The 23,178-nt window shown below is 42.8% G+C and overlaps 1 protein-coding gene across 1 annotated transcript in view; it reads left to right on the top strand.

The window, feature by feature from the left end:
* The first annotated feature begins 1,254 nt into the window (after positions 1–1,254).
* Positions 1,255–23,178, top strand: part of tmem64 (transmembrane protein 64) — a 60,560-nt gene continuing 38,636 nt past the window's right edge. Inside the window, exon 1 of the mRNA XM_084312877.1 lies at positions 1,255–2,745. Coding sequence (XP_084169003.1) covers positions 2,011–2,745 — 735 coding nt within the window. The 5' untranslated portion in view covers positions 1,255–2,010. The remainder of the gene's footprint in view (positions 2,746–23,178) is intronic.

The following is a 23,178-nucleotide window of genomic DNA, read 5'->3' as shown; positions in this document are numbered from 1 at the left end:
TTAGGAGGTGGTGGGGGTTTTGGGCATTTACGGTGGCCAGTTTCGAATTGCAGCCTCCCGTAGGTGCTCTTTAAGAGCGGTTTTGAATGTGGGCAGGGATTCACATTCCTTTACAGCTTTGGGTAGGGCGTTCCACATTGTTGTGGCATAATTGCGAAATGTGTTTAGTCCCTTGTTTGAGCCGAATCTGGGTTTAACATGATTTGTTGAGCTTCCTCTGGTGTAGTGGTTGTGGTATTCACTGACCTTTGGGAAGTATTTTGACATGTACATGGGCACCCCGGTCGTATAGTGTATCTTGTAGACCAGGCCCATTGCAAGTTGCTGTACTCTGTCGTCTACTCTAAGCCATCCTAGGTTGTCAAAGTGGGCAGGGGTGAGGTGGGTTCTGGGGTTCAGGTCAAGTAGTAGTCTGACCAGTTTGTTTTGTGATGTTTGTAATTTTGTTTTAAGCGCCTTTGAGGTGCTTTGGTACCATGAGGTGCACGCATAGTCATAGTACCCTTGAATGAGTGCTCCTGCCAGAGTCTTCAGGGTATTCTTGTTTACCAGAGAGGAGATCCGGTACAAGAATCTAGTTCGTTGGTTGACTTTTTTTTATTACATTGGATGCCATTTTGTCACAGGAGAGATTTGCCTCTAGGATGGAACCCAGGTAGGTAATTTCGTCTTTCCTTGTGACAATATTGTCACCCACTGTGACTGAGAAGCCGTCGGTCTTGCTGAGTTTGTTATTTGAACCGAAGAACCGAAGAAAGGCTTTCGAAATAATGAAACGCCACCACGTTGTGACCTCACTATTTTCAAAACAAATTATATGAGAAGGTTCTGAAACGAACAAGAATAATGTGATCAAAACATGTAATAAAAACGGAGCTCAACGCGTTACATTTGATAAAAGTAGAACTCCGTTTGTTCCTCCCCCCCCCAATACCAAGATGGCGGCGGGCGGTCTCGTGACGTCAGAGTGTCTTCGAGACAGCTCTGCTTCCGGTACAAACATCTGGGACGAAGAAGAAGAAGAAGCAGAAGAAGAAGAAGGAAAGAAAAAATAGTTCTCGCGATATAGAGACGGGAGCCTGTGATTGGACGAGAGAACGCCAGCGGGCGGTCACGTGGGGTACTTGGCATTCTGGGAGACAAACAACAGAGCGAGAGACGGTCAGCGGCGTCAGAGGAGGAAGATGGTGGGAAGAACAACACAACAAGCTGGCTCTCTCTGACCGCCCGGGGGAAACGGAGGAGAAGGTTCATTTCGGTGACTAGTTTCTGTTTCCGGGGGGACTTTATTATATATACATATATATATATATATCTAACGGCTAAATCTGATGTATGTTGGCCCCTTCAGCTGCAGAGAGAGGGAGGACGGGGCTGGAGGGAAGTTGGAGCCTGGCTACACGGAACCACCACTTCTAGGCTTGTTGTCGCTGCCGCCGCCGGTGTGTTGTTGGTGATATCTTAGCCCGGTCGTTTAGTCGGTCGTTTCCCGTTACAACCGGCCAGCTTGTTTGTTGTCTCACCGGCTGAGCCCCCCCCCTCTGTGATGAAGCCAGGGAGGAGTGTCATGATGGCTCTGTGTGTCTGGAGGAGGTGTGATGATGGACATGTTCTCGACAAGTCACTGGCCTGGCGTGTGGCCCACCTGGTGGACCCGAGATAACGTGTAGTTGTTGTTAAATAGGACAGTTACTAACTATCGTCATGGCAACAGAGATGGAAGGTGTTTATTTCTTCTTCTGTGACTCGTTACACGACCACCACTCTCACCGGTGTTGTTGCAGAGGAGCGGTGGGTCGCCACTAGTCCTGCAGCCGTCTGTTGTCGCTTCACCGACGCCTCCACGCTGCCCCCCCCCCACCCCCCTCCAGACGCCTCCACGCCCCCCCCCCCCCCGCCCGCTGAGGCTCAGTCGTTTGTTAACTAGACATGGACTTTGTAGGTGTGTAGAAAGGGCAAAGACACTTCATCGGAGCCCTGCTGCGGGTCACCCGGGGAGGGGTCACCACCATGTGGACGTCTGGCTCCACGACGGCGCACCTCGTCACCAAGCTCCTGAGGCACACGGCGGGCAGAGCCCAGATCCAGCTGAACCGCTGGCTGCAGAGGACCACCACCGCGGCGGACGAGTGTGACAAGATCGACGTCTTGATATGCAACGCCTTTGACGAGAGGGGGTCCGGCGCGGCCGGGGGGAGGTCCGACGCTGCGGAGCCCGAATGCATCGGCGGGGGCGGGGTGGTGTTCGGCGGCGGCGCGCCGGCGGGGGGGGACTTCCGTCACCCGTGCTGCATCACCACCTGCTGCTTCAAGAGCGCCCTGCTGGCATGCGTCCTGACGGCCGTGTGCTTCTCCTCCGTCTCCCTGCTGCGCCAGCACCTCAGGGAGCTGCTCCTGTGGGTGGAGAGCCTGGACAGCCTGGCGGGCGCGCTGCTGTTCGTGGTGGGCCTCATCGCCGTGTCCTTCCCCTGCGGCTGGGGCTACATCGTGCTGAACGTGGCGGCGGGCTACCTGTACGGCTTCGTGCTGGGCGTGGGCCTGGTGATGGTGGGCGTGCTCATCGGGACCTTCGTGGCGCACCTGGTGTGCAAGCGCCTGCTCACGGCCTGGGTGCTGCACAAAGTGGGGAGCAGCGAGCAGCTGAGCGCCGTCGTCCGCGTGGTGGAGGGCGGGAGCGGACTCAAAGTGGTGGCCTTGGCGAGGCTCACGCCCATCCCGTTCGGCTTGCAGAACGCCGTGTTCTCGGTGAGTACGGGCAAAACCCACGGCGCTCTTTCTTTCACTGTTGTCTTCTGTGATCTCTGCAGCGGCTAGTGACTCCACCTGCTAGTGACTCCACCTGCTAGTGACTCCAGCTGCTAGTGACTCCACCTGCTAGTGACTCCACCTGCTAGTGACTCCAGCTGCTAGTGACTCCAGCTGCTAGTGACTCCAGCTGCTAGTGACTCCACCTGCTAGTGACTCCAGCTGCTAGTGACTCCAGCTGCTAGTGACTCCAGCTGCTAGTGACTCCAGCTGCTAGTGACTCCACCTGCTAGTGACTCCAGCTGCTAGTGACTCCACCTGCTAGTGACTCCACCTGCTAGTGACTCCAGCTGCTAGTGACTCCACCTGCTAGTGACTCCAGCTGCTAGTGACTCCAGCTGCTAGTGACTCCACCTGCTAGTGACTCCACCTGCTAGTGACTCCAGCTGCTAGTGACTCCACCTGCTAGTGACTCCACCTGCTAGTGACTCCAGCTGCTAGTGACTCCACCTGCTAGTGACTCCACCTGCTAGTGACTCCAGCTGCTAGTGACTCCACCTGCTAGTGACTCCAGCTGCTAGTGACTCCACCTGCTAGTGACTCCAGCTGCTAGTGACTCCAGCTGCTAGTGACTCCAGCTGCTAGTGACTCCACCTGCTAGTGACTCCAGCTGCTAGTGACTCCAGCTGCTAGTGACTCCACCTGCTAGTGACTCCAGCGGCTAGTGACTCCACCGGCTAGTGACTCCACCGGCTAGTGACTCCAGCTGCTAGTGACTCCAGCTGCTAGTGACTCCACCTGCTAGTGACTCCACCGGCTAGTGACTCCAGCTGCTAGTGACTCCACCGGCTAGTGACTCCAGCTGCTAGTGACTCCACCTGCTAGTGACTCCAGCTGCTAGTGACTCCACCTGCTAGTGACTCCAGCTGCTAGTGACTCCACCTGCTAGTGACTCCACCTGCTAGTGACTCCAGCGGCTAGTGACTCCAGCTGCTAGTGACTCCACCTGCTAGTGACTCCAGCGGCTAGTGACTCCAGCTGCTAGTGACTCCAGCTGCTAGTGACTCCACCTGCTAGTGACTCCAGCTGCTAGTGACTCCACCGGCTAGTGACTCCACCTGCTAGTGACTCCACCGGCTAGTGCAGGGCTGTACGCTAAGCTTTTTCACTAGGGGCACACTTGCCCCTAAATGAGAAATTTAGGGGCAAATAATATTTTTTAGGGGCACATTTTTAAATAACTATTTTACCATTATAGTAGGGCTGGGCGATATGGCCTCTAAATGATATTGCGATATTTTTTGGCCATATCACGATACACAATATATATCGCAATATTTTGACATTTCCTAAAGCACTTAAAAATGCTTGATTTAACCCTTTGATGCATACAGTCACGCCAATATGATGATTATAATAAGTCCCTGCAACATATGTTTGCATTATTAAACCATGAAGATGCTTTAAAAAATAATTTAATGAAAATGTACTAAGAGTAGTCTACTGACACACTAATAAAAAAATTTATTTACATCTAAGACTATTTATATAAAAACTCTTGGGTGCCCTTTTTTTGCACAGTACTGTGTTTTCTATCCACTTTAGCCAAACACACACACACATATATATATATATATATATATATATATATATATATATATATATACTACTGTGAGAAAATAATAATTACACACAAAGGGATAATGGCTTATAGCAGACTTAATGATTTTAGAATATTTCAGATAATGAAATTAAATGTTTATCATCAACTATCCAGTTAGTATTTATACTGTCTGTAACGTTTGGCTACTTTAAATCATTGAATGTAGAGAGAGAGCGAGAGAGAGAGAGGGGGCGAGAACGCACAAGAGAGCGCCCCCCCCCCCCCCCGGGTTTTGTTCTAGGTTCGCGTTTTGATCGTCTAAGCTGCCGTAGGTGATGACGTCACACTCGAATGTAAACAGGAAGAGTCTAACACGGAGATGGAAAGTCACAGTGGTCGATGATATACAGAAACGAATAACTAATAAATATGAAGTTATGTTTAAACTTCTGTTGTCAAGCGTTGTCACTTGTCAATATAACCCACCCCCTTTCCTCACTTTTCCACCGTCCCTGCTTCACTCGGGACCACCAGCTAACGTTAGCCCATTGCTCGTGTCAATTAAATTGCATGTTATTAAATGTCCGCGCTGGTCTGTCTAATGAAATTACAACCGCAACATTATGTCGCCTGTACAGCCCTGGTTGTAGGCTAATGTTAGTGTAGTGAAATGCGAATGAAGGGGTGAAATCACTATTCGCAAGCTTGCGAGTAGATATAATTTTTCATTCGCACCGGCCAAATTAGGGGGCAATTTGCGACGATCTCGTCGCAGCGTACAGGCCTGTAGTGACTCCACCTGCTAGTGACTCCAGCTGCTAGTGACTCCAGCTGCTAGTGACTCCACCGGCTAGTGACTCCACCTGCTAGTGACTCCACCTGCTAGTGACTCCACCTGCTAGTGACTCCAGCTGCTAGTGACTCCAGCTGCTAGTGACTCCACCTGCTACTGCTAGTGACTCCAGGTGCTAGTGACTCCACCGGCTAGTGACTCCACCTGCTAGTGACTCCACCGGCTAGTGACTCCACCTGCTAGTGACTCCACCTGTCAGACTAGTGACAAAAAAATTAACGAACTAAAACGAAAACGCAAAAACGAATGCAAAAAAACTAACAAACTAAAACAAACGCAAAAAAAGTACGCAAAAAAAGAGAACTAAAACGAACGCAAAAAAAGAATGCAACAAAATGTACGAACAAAAACGAAAATGCAAAAAAACGAACAAACTAAAACGAAAACAAAAAAAGCAAAAAAATGAACGAACTAAAACAAAAACGCAAAAAACGAACGAACTAAAACGAACGAACTAAAACGAAAACAAAAAAAAGCAAAAAAAGTTACGAACTAAAACGAAAACGAAAAAAAACGAACGCAAAAAAAAGAACTAACTAAAAAACGAAAACGCAAAAAAATAACACAAAACGAACGAAGAAAAAGAACGCAAAAAAATTAAACGAACTAAAACGAAAACAAACAAAGTCTTGATGCTACAGTCTTGATGCTACAGTCTCAAAAAAAAAAGAACGAACTAAAACGAAAACGCAAAAAAACACAAAAAACGAAAAAAAAGAACGCAAAAAAATTAACTAACTAAAACGAAAACGCAAAAAAAACTAACGAACTAAAACAAAAACGCAAAAAAATAACGAACTAAAACGAAAACGCAAAAAAACAAACGCAAAAAAAGAACGCAAAAAATTTTACTAACTAAAACGAAAACGCAAAAAAACTAACAAACTAAAACAAACGCAAAAAGAACTAACTAAAACGAAAACGCAAAAAAGAACCCGCAAAAAAATGAACGAATTAAAACTGAAACGAAAAAAATTAAACGCAAAAAAATGAACAAACTAAAACAAAAACGCAAAAAAACTAACGCAAAAAAACAAACGAACTAAAACGAAAATGCACAAAAACTGACTCCACCTGTCAGACTAGTGACTCCACCTGTCAGACTAGTGACTCCACCTGTCAGACTAGTGACTCCACCTGCTAGTGACTAGTGACTCCACCTGTCAGACTAGTGACTCCACCTGTCAGACTAGTGACTCCACCTGTCAGACTAGTGACTCCACCTGTCAGACTAGTGACTCCACCTGTCAGACTAGTGACTCCACCTGTCAGACTTTACAGCACTGACCAAGTTGAACAAAGTGCTGTACAAGTCCCACAACATAAAAAAATATATAATAATATTAATATATATATATTTATATATATATTTTTAAGCTTCGAATTAAAATCGAATCTCGGCCCCGAAGCTTCGAATTCCAAAAAAAAATCGAAGGTCAGCCCTAGTTTATATCAGAGAACCCCCCCCCCCCAACACCAACGCTCTAAACCAAGAGTCACATTTCCGTGACGTGTCAGAAATCAAAGCAAAACAACTTGATTATATGTATTTTTCACCTATAAAAGGGTCTTCGGTCTCTCGCAGAGTTAAAGGGAGTAGGGGTGTGCATGACTGACAAAAAATTATTTTTTTAATAGTCTACTGTTCCGAATATTCAAAATTGTTATTTTCTGTTTCAGTTTAAATTCAGTTAAAATGTTCAGTTTCAGTTCAATTCAGTTATTCTTTTTAATAGAATGGATCATTAAAATCAAAGGGTCTTGCACATGAATAGGCACTACTTCAGATAATCCTTCAGAACGTTGATCGGCTCAGCTGACCGACAATAAATCAAAATGACACCGTTCACCATCGTAGCCTCCAATAACATCAACCGGTTTTAATAAACAAACAGAAACAGTAGCATGTGCATCTTTTAGATCAATTAGGCTATGGAAATTAGGCTGCCTCTAAATATAAAAATGTATTCAATAAGAATGGTCTGCTTCACTTTTCATATTTTTAAATAATAATAATAAAGAAATGTTTTATTAATTAAAGAAGAAATATATATATATATATTTCAACTCTGACATGAAAATCGAATGTGGATACTGGCACGAGTTGTAACTAGGGATGCACCGATCCAATATTGGTATCGGTATCGGCCACCGATATCAGTAAAATAGCTGGATCGGGTATCGGTAAAAAAATAAAAGATATATATATATATATATATATATATATATTTTTTTTTTTTGTATATATATTTTTTATTATTGCAAAACAAAAATTATTAAAAGTCAGTACTCAACACACAATGCATAATGAAACTTTCAGTCAAGGTGGTTAAAATACATGCAAGTACAGAAAGAAACAAGATAAAACAAAAATAGTCTATAATAACATTTTAACCGTATACAGTGTATATCCCGCGAAATTACTATTATATAAATGTTAGTATAGAATATACCCCTAATACCTATTTTCTAAAACCCTACACACATATGCTCCAGCTCGAACCCCCCCCTCCCGGACCCCCTCTTGGATAGTACCTCCATTATCCCTCACTCCTAACCAGACACTACCACTATAAGCTAGCTTTTATTCTCTCCACCACTTCTACCCACATTGACATTTTGGATTCATTGAGACCCAGAATTCTTGCTGTAGATATTTCTTGATATATCACATCGAGATATGTAAGGAACCAAACTCTCCGGCACATTTTTTCCGGTTGAAACCAGCGTGATGCGATCAGCTTTTTAGCTACTGTGATACCCGATAAAACCAATCTCTTTAGCTGTGGATTCACTGCAAACTCAAAAACATCATTCAATAGTAATACCGAGGGGTGTACAGGTATATTCCAAGATACGAGTATTGATAATTGTTGGGACACATCTTTCCAGAATGCCTTAACTGGTGGGCAGTCCCAATACATGTGCATAAATGTTCCTTCGTCCCCATTTGTACATTGGGAGCATTTGGAGTCTTGTTTAAGCCCCATTTTGCACAGCCTTATAGGAGTCAAGTATGTCCTGTGAATATAGTTCAGATTGATTTGTTGATGATCCGGGTTCCTTGATGTAAGTCGGACATTTGCCCAGGCTCCTTGCCAATCAAAGTCATTTTCCAGGTCTGGTATATCCCTCCTCCAGACAGTGTCTAGTTGAAGGGTTTCATACGAGGACGTTAGTAATTGATAATAAAAACCTGATACAAAACCTCCCAATGTTTCTCTTTCATAGAAAAATTTGTGGTATCTGTGGACGGTGTTCGATTGGTATGAGTAATGGAACACCGTGAGACCTCAGACATAGCTTTAACTGTATGTAAAAAAGCCATGTGGACTCGGTGAGGTTAAACTTTGTAAATATATATATTTTTTATAATATATAAATAAAATAAGAACCATTTATATCTATGTGTTAATTTGTTACATTTAGTTTCACTAAGTTAGGAAAGTAATGTTTTAAGTCAAGCCTGATGTTGCCTTGTTGCACAAAAGAATGATCCCAGTCTCTTCCACACAGTGACAGTTTATTAATTGAATGAATGAAGTTTATTTTCTGTCTTTGTTTACAACAAATCAAAAACACATTTGTGAGCCTTTACAATTCTTAAAAACAAAATATATTTTAATATAAAAAAATTAAAAACGTGGATAAATAATTAATATTTTTAACTTTGGGGGGGGGGGGGGTTGGACAATGGGTATCGGATCGGTATCGGCCGATACCCAAACCCAGGTATCGGGACTGAAAAAGTCGGATCGGTGCATCCCTAGTTGTAGGCCTAATATCTCAACCATTATCCAGTGATCACAAACAGGCCTAATATCTCAACCATTATCCACTATCCAGTGATCACAAACAAGTTTCAAGTTTCAAGTTTCTTTAATAGTTGTCATACAGAAGTACAGAATACTTTTGTACAAAATGCTTCTTACTGTTGCGCTCCAGAGACTGTGCATGACAAGATAAGTATGAAATAAAGACATAGTAAAAATTAGAAGTAAAAAAAGAGGTCACAGTGTTCAGTTTAGACATATGTACAATGTTCGTAGACGTAGTTACCATACAATATACAATACTGTGCAGTGTACTAATATACAATACTATATAGTGCAAGGCATAAATGGACGAGGTGCAGTTTAGGTACAATTCACAGTAGGTGTACGAGTTGTAGTGCAAATCCTTTATCAATAAATATAAAGTGTAAGTGTGTTTGTGTGATCTAAAGTGTGGAGAGTGGGTGCTGCAGTGTGTTGTTTGTTTGAGTGAGTGTGTGCGTGTGGGTGTGTGTGCTGTGTGCATTTGATGGTTGTTGCATAGTGATTATTGTTCGTTTAGCGATTATTGTTCGTTTAGCAGCCTGATGGCCTGGGGATAGAAGCTCCTTCTGAGTCTTTCTGTGCTCGCCATAAGACTCCGGTATCGCTTGCCTGACGGCAGCAGTTCAAAGAGGCAGTTGTTCGGGTGGCTCGAGTCCTTAATAATTCTCTTAGCCTTCCCCTTGCACCGCTTGTTGTAAATGTTCTGGAGGGTGGGAAGCCCCCCTCTAATTGTGCGTTCGGCTGAACGTGTCACTCTTTGTAGTCTGCTACGGTCTTGTGCAGTGCTATTCCCAAACCAGGAGGTGATGTTGCCGGTCAGGATGCTCTCTATTGTACATGAGTAGAAGTTCCTAAGGATCTTCTGACTGACTTGGAACTTCCTTAGGCGCCTGAGGAAGTAGAGGCGTTGTCGTGCCTTCTTCACAACACTGTCAATGTGTGTGGTCCATGTCAAGTCCTCGGATATGTGGGCTCCGAGGTACTTGAAACTGTTCACTCTCTCAACTGGTGCCCCGTCGATGCTGAGGGGGCTGTAGTCCTTGACCCCCGACCTCCTGAAGTCCACAATCATCTCTTTTGTTTTGCTGACGTTCAGGGAGAGGCAGTTCTCCTGACACCACTGTGACAGGTTCTCTACCTCTTCCAGGTAGGCCCTTTCGTCGGCCTGATATCTCAACCATTATCCACTATCCAGTGATCACAAACAGGCCTAATATCTCAACCATTATCCACTATCCAGTGATCACAAACAGGCCTGATATCTCAACCATTATCCACTATCCAGTGATCACAAACAGGCCTAATATCTCAACCATTATCCACTATCCAGTGATCACAAACAGGCCTAATATCTCAACCATTATCAACTATCCAGTGATCACAAACAGGCCTAATATCTCAACCATTATCCACTATCCAGTGATCACAAACAGGCCTGATATCTCAACCATTATCCACTATCCAGTGATCACAAACGGGCCTAATATCTCAACCATTATCCACTATCCAGTGATCACAAACAGGCCTAATATCTCAACCATTATCCACTATCCAGTGATCACAAACAGGCCTAATATCTCAACTATTATCCACTATCCAGTGATCACAAACAGGCCTAATATCTCAACCATTATCCACTATCCAGTGATCACAAACAGGCCTAATATCTCAACCATTATCCCAAACATTATCACAAACAGGGACACACCGATGCTGATATGGGTGGGATACCGGGCTCAAACAGATTATCGGTATCGGAGAATTTCCCAGTTTTACTCAAATCCGATGCCAAGAAGAAACATGTCTAACGTGCCAGAAGTCATAGCAAATGATATCCCAACATGACGGTCCAAGTCTGTAATATTCATTAACCCTTTCACTAACAGAAGGTTAACCCTTTACTATCACACAACCGACGGCGATGCTCCATCATTAGCTCCGCATGAAGGGCTAACCTTCTGTATTGTCACAGTGAAAGGGTTAACCGGCTGTCGTGTGGCAGTGAAAGGGTTAAAAGTAATGGATGGGATTGGGGCTCTGTCTGTATCGGGACTGAAGGAGTCGTATCGCTGCATCATCCCGAGGTCGGGTTACGGGGCGACAATGGCCCCGGAGGTAGAGCAGTCGTCTGGCAATCTGGAGGGTCCCGGTTCGATTCCCGCTCATCCCAGGCAGCGTGTCGATGTGTCCTTGAGCAAGACACTAATTAACCCCTAACCCCTAATTGCTCCCGATGAGCAGGTTGGCACCTTGCATGGTCGCCTCCGCCGTCGGTGTGTGAATGTGTGAGTGAACGGGTCAAAATGTGAGGAACAAATTGTAAAGCGCTTTGGATAAAAGCACTATATAAAAATGCAGCCATTTAGCCCACACGCCCACCCACCCATTCAAACCTTTATTTATTCTCAAAGACAATTGAGGTCACCCTCATTTTCAATGTCGTCGAGACTTTACAGACATTTCAATGCACACATTTCTACAATATAACAATAATAAATATGAATAACTATCTATATAGTACTTTTCACAGTCCTGGTCCAGTCCAGAGTGCCCCACAGCAATTGGTATAAACTTAACATGGGCATAAAATCAGCACACAATTGACAGAATAAAAAACAATGCAGAAATTGCAGACATAATAGAAGACCATAAAAGTAGTGCAATGTAAACGTGCAGACTTAAGAATAGGCGTACAAAACACGAGCTGCAGCATAACGAAGGTTAGGCCATGCAAAATAAATGTTTTGGTTCCGGTTGCCGACCGACCCTGCCGATTTAGGTGCAACCCAAATTTATTTTATGAGTTTAAAAATAAAGTAAAAAATAAATATATATATATATATTTTTTTTTACAATAAAGTTTAGTTAAATCTTAGTCAAAGTGCAGTCCATGTCAATAATGAGAATATATAAAAAGCAAGTATTTCACAATATTTGCACAGCTTTCTGACGTCAGGATATTTAGGGGTGGCATTTTTAATACTACTACCTTTGTACATTGTACTTTTGTAGTACAGTGTCTTTGTATTTTAACCTTTTATGGATATTAAACATGCTGGCAGAGTATGCATCCATGTTGTCGTGAACATTTTAATTAAATCACCGTCACCGTGGGAAAAAATTAAATAAAATAAATTCCCTACCTACCCATGGCCTTAACTGACAACCAACAGGAACCAAACAATTTATTTTGTTAGGCCTTAGATTAGGGCTGACCTTCGAAGCTTTTTTTGGCAATCGAAGCTTCGGGGCCGAGCTTCGATTTTAATTCGAAGCTTCGGGGATTTTTTTTTTTTTTTTTTTTTTTTCTTATGTTGTGGGACTTGTACAGCACTTTCGTAAACGTTGTTGTTTTTAAATGTGCTCTATAAATAAAGTGGGTTGGATTAATTAATTAAGTAGCCCCTTTCGTGACTGTGACGCATCCAACAAGGTTTCACTCGGCTGTGTGATTTAATTCAAGGTGGATCGCTGTTGTCGTTTGAACAACTTCAGATTTCATGGGAACTACCAATCCCCCAAATCAAGAATGTTTAAGATGAATGAAGTAAGATTTTGATTATTTGAAATATGGCCTGTGTAGACTAAACTATGCACAGAATTATGTCAGTCTACAAGGTCCGGATTCTACATGGTCCGGCAATGTAGACCTTGTAGACTCCACTAGAGACCAATTATCAGTGAATGTTCATGCATTTTTAAGAAGGGCAACTTCCACAAAAAAACAAAGAACTCACCAAAACATCTCAGTAGCACCTTATCTAAATGTTATATTTCATATATGGAGATTCATATTTATTTATGTATTGCATGCATTTCTACATTTTATTTCCTATTTTGTTTATTCATCCCAGTATCTTTCTTTCGTATGTGTGGAATTCTACAAGGCGCGCGCGCACACACACACACACACTTACATTTAGTTATTTAGCTGACGCTTTTATCCAAAGCGACTTAAAAGTTCTGTACGACAAGACAGCAAGAAGGGTACAACTCTTATCAGCTGAGTAACAATGTTCATCAATGTGTTGCGTGTTACAGTGTAGGTTAGTTTATTAGGACATGACAGTAAGGTTAGTCACGGTTAGATTTTTTTTCTTCTTTTTTTTATCATTTCAGATAATGGTTGAAGAAGTGAGTCTTTAGTCGACGGCGAAAGATTGGACGGGATTCGGCTGTCCTAACTGGGATACACACACACACACACACACACACACACACACACACACTTACATTTAGTCATTTAGCTGACGCTTTTATCCAAAGCGACTTACAAGTTCTGTACGACAAGACAGCAAGAAGGGTACAACTCTATCAGCTGAGTAACAATGTTCATCAAAGTGTTGCGTGTTACAGTGTAGGTTAGTTTATTAGGACAAGTGCATGATAGTAAGGTTAGTCACGGTTAGATTTTTTTTTTTTTTTTTTTTATCATTTCAGATAATGGTTGAAGAAGTGAGTCTTTAGTCGACAGCGAAAGATTGGACGGGATTCGGCTGTCCTAACTGGGATGGGTAGTACACACACACACACACACACACACACACACACACACACACACATCGAAGTAAAAAAAAAATCAAAAAAAATTTGTTTGAATTTTTTTTTTTTTTTTTTTAACCGATTTTTTTTTTACTGTTCGAAGCTTGTGCCATCGAACGAAGCTTCGAAGCTTCGAAGTATTTAAGACAGCCCTACCTTAGATAGATAGATTTATTGTCACAGCTTTTAGAATGTACATACATTCAGAAAACGTGAGATTCTTGTTTTCCTTGGCTCCTCAACTAAAAGTAGTGTGCAATACTTGTTTGATAAATACATTATATACATAAAAATACATTATATACATACAAATACAATACATTGCAGTAGGGCTGTCTTAAATACTTCGAAGCTTCGTTCGATGGCATGAGCTTCGAACATAAAGAGAAATCAAAGTGTAAAAAAAAAGAGAAAATTATTTTTGCCTCCAAAATGCATCTTGTTGTACACGACGGCGACGCCACACAAAACATTAATAAGGCTATGCCTATGCTGCTATGACTAATGTGTTACCAAGTTGGCTAATTTAATTGTAATCATCTGCTTTTGTAGGTGCATTGTCTGATATAATTATAAATTATAAATTAAATATAATATAATATAATTGTTTGCTTGATAGACGAAGGTTGCAACATAATTATGTAATGTCATGTCGTTGGCTGTGAGAGCAGCCCCACTGCACCCAGGCAGCGCAGCCGAGTGAAACCTTGTTGGCTGCGTCACAGTCACGAAAGGGGCTACTTAATTAATTAATCCAATCCACTTTATTTATAGAGCACATTTAAAAACGACAAAGTTTACCAAAGTGCTGTACAAGTCCCACAACATAAAAAATAAAAATATTTTTTTTAATTATAATTAATATGTTTTTTTTTCTTTTTTTTTTCTCCCTCGAAGCTTCGAATTAAAATCGAAGCTCGGCCCCAAAGCTTCGATTGCCAAAAAAAGCTTCGAAGGTCAGCCCTACATTGCAGTACAACAAATAGACTTAAAATAATCCTATACTATACAATATAACTTTAACAAGACATTGTGTACGTGTCCACGATGGTTCAGAGTCTCTCGGTCAGTAGCCTGTCGGCCCGGTGGAAGTAGCTGCTCAGAGTTCTGTTGGAGGTGGACCTGAGACTCCGGTACCGTCTGTCAGACGGCATGAGCTCCAACAGTTTGTGGTTGGGGTGGCTGGGGTCTTTCAGAATCCTGTGTGCCTTGCTGCTGGCGCAGAGTTGATTTTGTATTTTTCCTACATAATTGAATTTTATTTTCATATTCGAATCCCATGCCCATTGAACGAAGCTTCGAAGTATTTAAGACAGCCCTAATAATCTGTCAAATCAATAAGGGATCATTTTAATCTAGTCTGCATATTTCATGGGAATTTAAAATGCTTTGTAATTAGGGGTGTAACGGTACACAACCACGGTACGGTACATACTTCGGTTTTGAAGTCTCGGTACGGTTTTCGGTACAGTGGGGGAAAGTTTGGCTTTCCATGTTCCACTCAGGGGTGATGTAGTGTGCAGTAACTAACTGTACTTGTAGGGCTGTCAACGAATATTCTATATTGAAATTAATAATCAACTTGTAAAAAAAGAAAAAAAAAATTATTAGATTGTTAACACTTTGGTCGCCAGGCTTATATTCAGAATAAACCATCCCACACCAGCTCTATTTGTCTATGGAGAAGTTCCCCTTCTTTGCATGGCTATAACTTTTTAAATTGTATTGCTAAATTGACATTACTATGGCCCATTCAACATCAAGTATCTATTGTTCAGGGTGTAGCAACGTTATACTTTTTCATTCACATATTCATACTAAAATACGGTCTAAAGTATAAGTATGTTTTTATCGTTTTCTGCAGCTTTCTCCAGAACGTGATTTATAGCCCTAAATGCATTATATTGATGATTGTATACAGTTTGATAGCAATCGGCGCGAGATAAAAAAATTCAAATGGACGTGCTTCTAGAAGTTACTACTTATCATCTGATGTTGACCGGATGGGGGGGGGGGGGGGGCGTTTATAATTCCGTGGCCAACGTTAGATGATTCATCTAGTGTGGGTGATATGATCATCAGAGCAGTTTATATCGAACACGTTAAAAAATAACGCTGAATCTTACCGTAGCTTCCACGTAGCGTTGGGGAGATGAGCGTGGAGCAGAAATATTCCTATTATGGGATGTTGAAATATGCGATCCATCTCCAGGTTGTATAATAGTATATACGTCCAAATCATGTTGTTTATCGAGTTATTGGTAACTGATTGCTATCCATTGTGTCTAGCTCGAGTCCTGGGACTATTAGCGAGTGATCGGACCGAATTGGAATGAGCACAAGCTTCCGTTTCCTGTTTCCGGTTTGAGCGATCCGCCGATCCGCCACCAGATGGCGCTCTTGAACCGTTGGAGAGTTGAGAGGGGATCAACAGTAGATCTCAAGTCTCCGGGGGAGAAATATGATTTCGATCACAGATTTTTGAAATATTGATATCAATGACGTGTTACGGCATCATTGGCAGAATGAGCATGGCGGGGAATGACGTGGTAAGGCGTTTTTGGCGACCATAGTGTTAAGAAAACAGCCCCCGGTGGGCGGTGGTTAGTGGTTAACATATACCGTTGGTACACTACACAGCCGTTCGGTACGGTACGGTACACACTGAAACTTGTTCGGTACGGATACGTGTACCTTTGCACCCCTATTTGTAATTGTATAGACCACTTCAAAAAATATATATATTATTTTTATTTAACCAGCAAAGTCACATTGAAATAAATAACTCTCAAGTGAGACCTGGCCAAGACAACCTGCAGCAAAGGAATACAAAAGTTAAATACAAAAAACAACAAATTACACAACTTCACTAAACAACCAATATCGGAGCCAGAGGCAACCTAGCAGGGCAGGCAGCATTGATTGATTGATTGAAAACTTTATTAACAGATTGCAGAATGGGTACAATACAGTACGGCTCAATACAAACAATTGTTAAGGGGATGCAGACCAGAGAAAGACTTTCGTCTTGTTTACATCAGGGTCCCCCATTTTCAATTCATCATAACATATATGACATACATGACATACAGTTATTAGTTTCATCCAGACATTTATGACATACAAATATACAGTACTGTTTCAGAGAAAGAGATCATAAAAAACATTCTGGGGGGAAGAAACTGTACATTGGAGGGGGGCCTAACGATAGCTTAACTATTAGGGCAAATCGCAACAACGACAGGCCATTGATTCAGCCTCGAGTCCCTTCATGAGGCGTTTAAAAGCATCCAGTGTCGCATATAGTCAGAGAGTTCAGGTCATTCTGTAACACGTTCCAAGCCCAGGGAGCAGAATAACTGGCTCTCTTTCCCATTTCAGTACGAACATTGAACCTACCATTAAATAATACACTGTAAGGACAGAATAATCCTATACAGTCAGAAACCTTTGCTTTTGTCATGAAATTACCGTGTCGCTAATGTTTACTACTCATTGTATGTAATTGATCGGATCATTACTTATTATTGCCACGTTCTTGTAGTCGAGTACTCTGAATCGATATTGGCAGTTAAAAAGGAACCAGTCACTGGTGTTTCTGCTCACTGTACCTGAACATACTAATGTACTAGATGCAATCAGCTGACTGTCAATCCAGCAAGGCCCCAGCCAGACGTACTGTTCCCCAGAGTCTGAGGGCGTTTTCACACCTGGCTCGTTTGGAGCTGTTGATCCGAAACCTGGAGCGTTTACCCGCTATTTCGGTTCAGTTGGGCATATATGAACACAGCAATCACATTCTGTTGCGGAACAAAACAAGCGGACCGAGACCACCTAGAGAGGGTGGTCTCGGCGCACTTCCAAACGAACCCGACGCGACTCGTATGCTGTGAGAATGCAATCGATTTAGCAAACCGACACAATAATAATAATAGTGAGCCGTGGGTCAACGTGGAGCAGCGATGACTCGGTACACTGCCTCGTTGATATTTGGGCAGACGATCGATCACATTCGTAAGATGCTGGAGAACACGCAAGTGTACAGAAAGTTTAGTGACTGTAGTGACGCTGCAACAGCAGCACCGTGCGAGACAACACCTCCTCTCTCTCTCTCCCTCTCACTGACTCTCTCTCTCCCTCTCTCTCTCACCGAGAGAATGAATGTGGACTGTTCCATCAGGGAGCTTCGGTGGTAATGTGAGTGGCTACAGACTGCTGCACTTAAATATAAACATTAGTCTACCTGGAGACTCAATGAGGTAATTGTAGATGTCGCCATAAGACGCTTCTGGCCATTGAGTGGGATCATTGTTTCATTATCCTGGTAGGCTGAAAGGACACTGGCCACCGAAGCTCCCCCCTCTGATGGAACAGTCCACATTCATTCGTGCGTCATCTCGCGTCTCCAGACTCTGTGGGCAATCTGCGCATGTGCATGGGTAATAATAGGTGCTTTAAAATGGGCTTTTTCGCTGCCGATTTAGTTCTGATCGATTAGGAATGGCTTGCGCCGTGTTCAGGAGATTGAGGCGCATAAAAGACTATTCGATCATGTCTCTAGCACCCCCACAGCCGTATCTGCAACCACTTACATCACGGCTCTCATCCACATTCATTAATTTGCTCCCCCGCTCTCTCCTCCCCGATTTCAATGTAACGCGGAGATTCAGGGTTGGGGGGGGGGGGCACAGGGGGGGGGGGGGGGGGCACACCCCAAAATCTGACCAATGAGTGATAGTTTGCTCGCGCGTGCGTTTGTTTTGGTCCGTGTGAACACAGCCGTGTGAACACAAACGAACTAAGAATCAAGTGCAACAATTGTATCATAATAGTCCCTGAATCGGAACAAAGCAAACGAACTACAGGTGTGAAAACACCCTGAGAGAACTGACCAAACTAATGTACAAGCCTGGTCCCCACAGACCTAACCTTACACATTGTTGATTCCATCAGGTTGTCCAGGCCAGCTCCAGGCTATGCTTTAATAGCCTCAGGACATCAATTATGTTATCTGTGTCTGTCAGTGTCATACATAATATATTTAATATGTTGCTTATTTTAAACTTTTCTCGGCTCAAAAAGCTCTCCCAAGTGTCATGGTGTTGCTATAGGCTGATCTGTGCCTTCTACAGAATCACGGAGGTCCCTCTTTCTGTATTTGGCACATTTATGAATTAATATTCAGGCTCCTATCGCTGTATTAAGTGAATGAGATATCTCGACAGGGTTTGCCGCTGTGCAGTGTGCACTTTCATGACACCAAAAGGAAGCAACCTTTGACCTTTCATGTTGCGGCACCACCAGGTGCAACATTTTCAAATGATGCAACATAAACACCTTTATGCTAAATGATGCAACATAAACACCTTTATGCTAAATGATGCAACATAAACACCTTTATGCTAAATGATGCAACATAAACACCTTTATGCTAAATGATGCAACATAAACACCTTTATGCTAAATTATGCAACATAAACGCCTTTATGCTAAATCTTTATTTATATATAAAAAAGGGCCGATTTGGAAATCCCCAAAGTTTAAATTATGAACTTAAAAAAACGATTTAACTGATAACATTTCAGAGACAATTCCACTAAGGCTCTGATTTGTGAGAGATAAGATAGATATTCCTTTATTGATCCATGTGTGTGTGTGTGGGGGGGGGGGTGCAAAAAGAAAAGTAGCAGGACAAAAATCGGTGGAATGATAAATAAATAATATAGATTGTAATAGTGTGTGTGACTAAGTAAAGTAAAAAAAAATTACTTTTTTTTTTATTCAACAAACATGACCATGTTCACGTCTTAAACTCATACTGAGGCCTTAGTTTTGGTTTTAAATTGCATATCATCATTCATTTATTTATTGTCACACAGAGCAGAAGAATTTTGCCAAAACAAACCAATAGTATCCAGCTGCAGAACGGCAGACAAGCCACACCCAAACGCATTTCCTTTGATTTAATTATACATCAAATGATTTATGTCAAGGATTGCAATGCCTCGCTTGAATGAAGTTAACTTTTCACCTGGATAACGTCAACATTCAGGGTGAATGTAATGTGAGAAATTGGGATACATTTTTCTTTTTTTATTTGGGTCTGAGATTTTGGCTGGTCTGCCGTTCTGCAGCTGGATACTATTGGTTTGTTTTGGCAAAATTCTTCTGCTCTGTGTGACAATAAATAAATGAACGATTATATGCAATTTAAAACCAAAACTAAGGCCTCAGTATGAGTTTAAGACGTGAACATGGTCATGTTTTTTTTTGTCGATCCTGATCTTCGGAAAATCAAGTGATCGGCCCCGATCACGTGATCGGATCGGGACATCCCTAATCCATGCTGTTCCTCACACTAGCTCCAGATAGTTAGCTACAGTCCATGCTGTTCCTCATACTAGCTCCAGATAGTTAGCTACAGTCCATGCTGTTCCTCCTACTAGCTCCAGATAGTTGGCTACAATCCATGCTGTTCCTCATGCTAGCTCCAGATAGTTAGCTACAATCCATGCTGTTCCTCATACTAGCTCCAGATAGTTAGCTACAATCCATGCTGTTCCTCATACTAGCTCCAGATAGTTAGCTACAATCCATGCTGTTCCTCATACTAGCTCCAGATAGTTAGCTACAATCCATGCTGTTCCTCATACTAGCTCCAGATAGTTAGCTACAATCCATGCTGTTCCTCATACTAGCTCCAGATAGTTAGCTACAATTAGGGATGGGTACCTTTCACATTTGAACCGATACCGGTACCTGTGAATCGATACCGGTACCCAACGGTACCTTTTTTCTGTACTTTAGTCTCAAGAAATTTTATTTACCTACCTCAGTCGTAAAAAAAAAATCCAAACTACAAATAACTACAATTTCGACAGTTTTCGGCTTGTCATTGCTCCGACTGCTTTGTTGTTGAATCAAGTCAAATCCTAGGTAAGCATATATTGTGCGTGTGAACGTTGACATGAAAAGAAAAAAGTAAAAAAAAAAATTATAATTTTTTTTTTTTTTTTTTGGTTTCTCACTTGATTCGATACTCGGTAGTACCGACGTGTTTCGGTTCGGTACCTCAAAAGTACCGAATTCGGTACCCATCCCTAGCTACAATCCATGCTGTTCCTCATACTAGCTCCAGATAGTTAGCTACAATCCATGCTGTTCCTCATACTAGCTCCAGATAGTTAGCTACAATCCATGCTGTTCCTCATACTAGCTCCAGATAGTTAGCTACAATCCATGCTGTTCCTCACACTAGCTCCAGATAGTTAGCTACAATCCATTAGGGCTGGGCGATATGACGATATTATATAAATATCGGGTACAGTTCATTAACGATACACTTTTTAAACGTATCGTGGATATCGTGATGTTTTGACCAAGAGGCTTGTGTCGCGTCAATCTGGTCCACACGTTAACACTTTTGAACAGCGCCGCCCAACACACACACTACTGCATCAAAAGTTACTATGTATGATAACAAAGGCATTCGTTTTGTGGCATTAACGTTATATAGTTACACTTTCAATAACATCAGCGTATTTACATAGCAACGATCGAGGTCGACCTAGATATAGCAAGCGTTAGTCGTTCATATCTCAGCCCGTGCTGACTCAGTTGTGCTCATTCTGCGGTCTGTTAATAAAGTTTTCAATCAGACAGATGTATGGAAAGGCTTTTATTATAACATCCGTTGCAGTAAAATCATTATGCCTCCAGTCGTTTAGTCCTTCTGCGGAGCTAAAAGCTAAACGTCGGCCGCGGCGAGCTGCCATTGTTATTGTCATTGAGCTCTCCAATGGCGGAAGTAAAAAATGAATACGCGCTTGCCGATTGGTGCTAAGAACAGCAGGGCGGGTGCAAGCGATGTGACGTAATTGGCAGACGCGACTGTCAATCAAAATGATTCTGTTTGCCGACTGAATGAATGAGAACGTTATTAACAGATTGCAGCATGGGTACAATACAGTACAGCCAGGGACCGAAATTAGAGAGCGCCACCCGCCATTTGCGCTCAGTTTTTACGTTTGGCGCCTCCCACTGAGACGTCTGAGCGCCGTGTGGCGCTCAATCAAATAGTCATGTGAAAACCGAAAATCATGATCAAATTCTTTAGCGGAGTTCTCACTCGCTGTCTCAGGCCCCGTCCACACGAACGCTGGGTTTAATGTAACCGTGATTGTATGTGCGCAGTTGCACTGTTCGGCCACACACAACCGGGGATTTGCTACGCTGCAACCGCGGTCTTTGAAACCGGTGGCCAGGGTGGAGTTGTGCGGTTTTGCAGTTGCGTGTGGGCATAGCAACCGAGGTTATCCGAGGTTATTCCCAGTGTTTACGGCTGACGCAATTATTGTCCATGTTTACGGCAGACTGTCGCAAACAATAGCAAGTTAGAGAGGAGCAGAGCCAGCTACATCTGAGGGAACACCGTTTTGAAAAAGACAGCTACTGAAATGGAAGTGGTGGTGTCGGCTGTTCATGGATGTTATGCTCTGTTGATGACCGCGTTGCGCGAACAGAGGCGCATGGTCGAGAGTCGAAGAAGGATACTGCTCCTCTTGTTTGCAAATACAACTACACGAAGACAGCGGCGATGCGCTCGCCAGCGGAGGTTCTGGACGAGACCAGGTCGGACCTCTAGCTGGTGGGATAATTTCGAGAATGAGGTAGTGTTGGAAGAAGAATGGCGAGAGAACTTTAGGATGTCCCGACCAGCACTACTGTCGCTGAGTGAAATGCTTCGCCCGCACATTCAAGGACAAACAACAGTCATGCGTTCGCCGGTCGGTGTGGTAAAGAAAGTAGCCTGCACTCTCTACTATCTAGCAGATGAGGGAAGACTGCGAAAGACAGCTAATGCATTTGGCTTGTCGAGACAGGTGGTCTCAAAAATAATCCGGCAGGTATCTCGGGCAATAACAATACACGTGGGCCCCCAATATATTCGTTTGCCTCGCACGGTTTCCGAAGTCCAAGAACTGACCACAGCCTTCGAAAGAGCCCATGTCATGCCACAATGCATCGGTGCGGTCGATTGTACACACATTGACATACGACAGCCGCTTTACAACTCCATGGATTACGTGAACAGGTGAGACAACCTTTCACTTTATATTGTATGACAGCTTTGTGTACAATACCATTGGATTAATTGATAAATCTGGTGTGTGCTGTGTGTGCCCATTAGGTGTGCTTGATTAATCAACTTATTAATCCAATAGTATAGGACAGGAAGCAAAGATAGTGAGTAACATGTGTAACGAAACAGGTGTTTCCCTTCTTTCTCCCCCCATCCCTCTGCAAATTTTTTAAACTGTACATTTGAGTAAAAATAGGTGCCTTAACAGTTATATTATGTTTTATTGCATGTATTTTTTTTTACCATGCATATCTTGTCATCTTATTTTTTCAATGCCTATTGTATTATATATTATTGTATTTTGCAATAATAGGATTGCTGTTGTAGAATTCTGACATTGTTTTCCTTTGTGTGTGTGTGTGTGCCTTTTTGATTTTGAACAGGAAGAAACGATATTCTCTCAATGTCCAGGCTGCCTGTGACTACAAGTACTCCTTCATTGATGTGGACGTGAAGTGGCCAGGTTGCTTACATG

The sequence above is a fragment of the Notolepis coatsorum genome (assembly GCF_963971535.1).
Source record: "Notolepis coatsorum genome assembly, chromosome: 4".
NCBI lineage: Eukaryota > Metazoa > Chordata > Actinopteri > Aulopiformes > Paralepididae > Notolepis > Notolepis coatsorum.
Note: the sequence above shows the minus strand (reverse complement) of the source record. Positions and strands in the feature narration are given on the sequence as shown.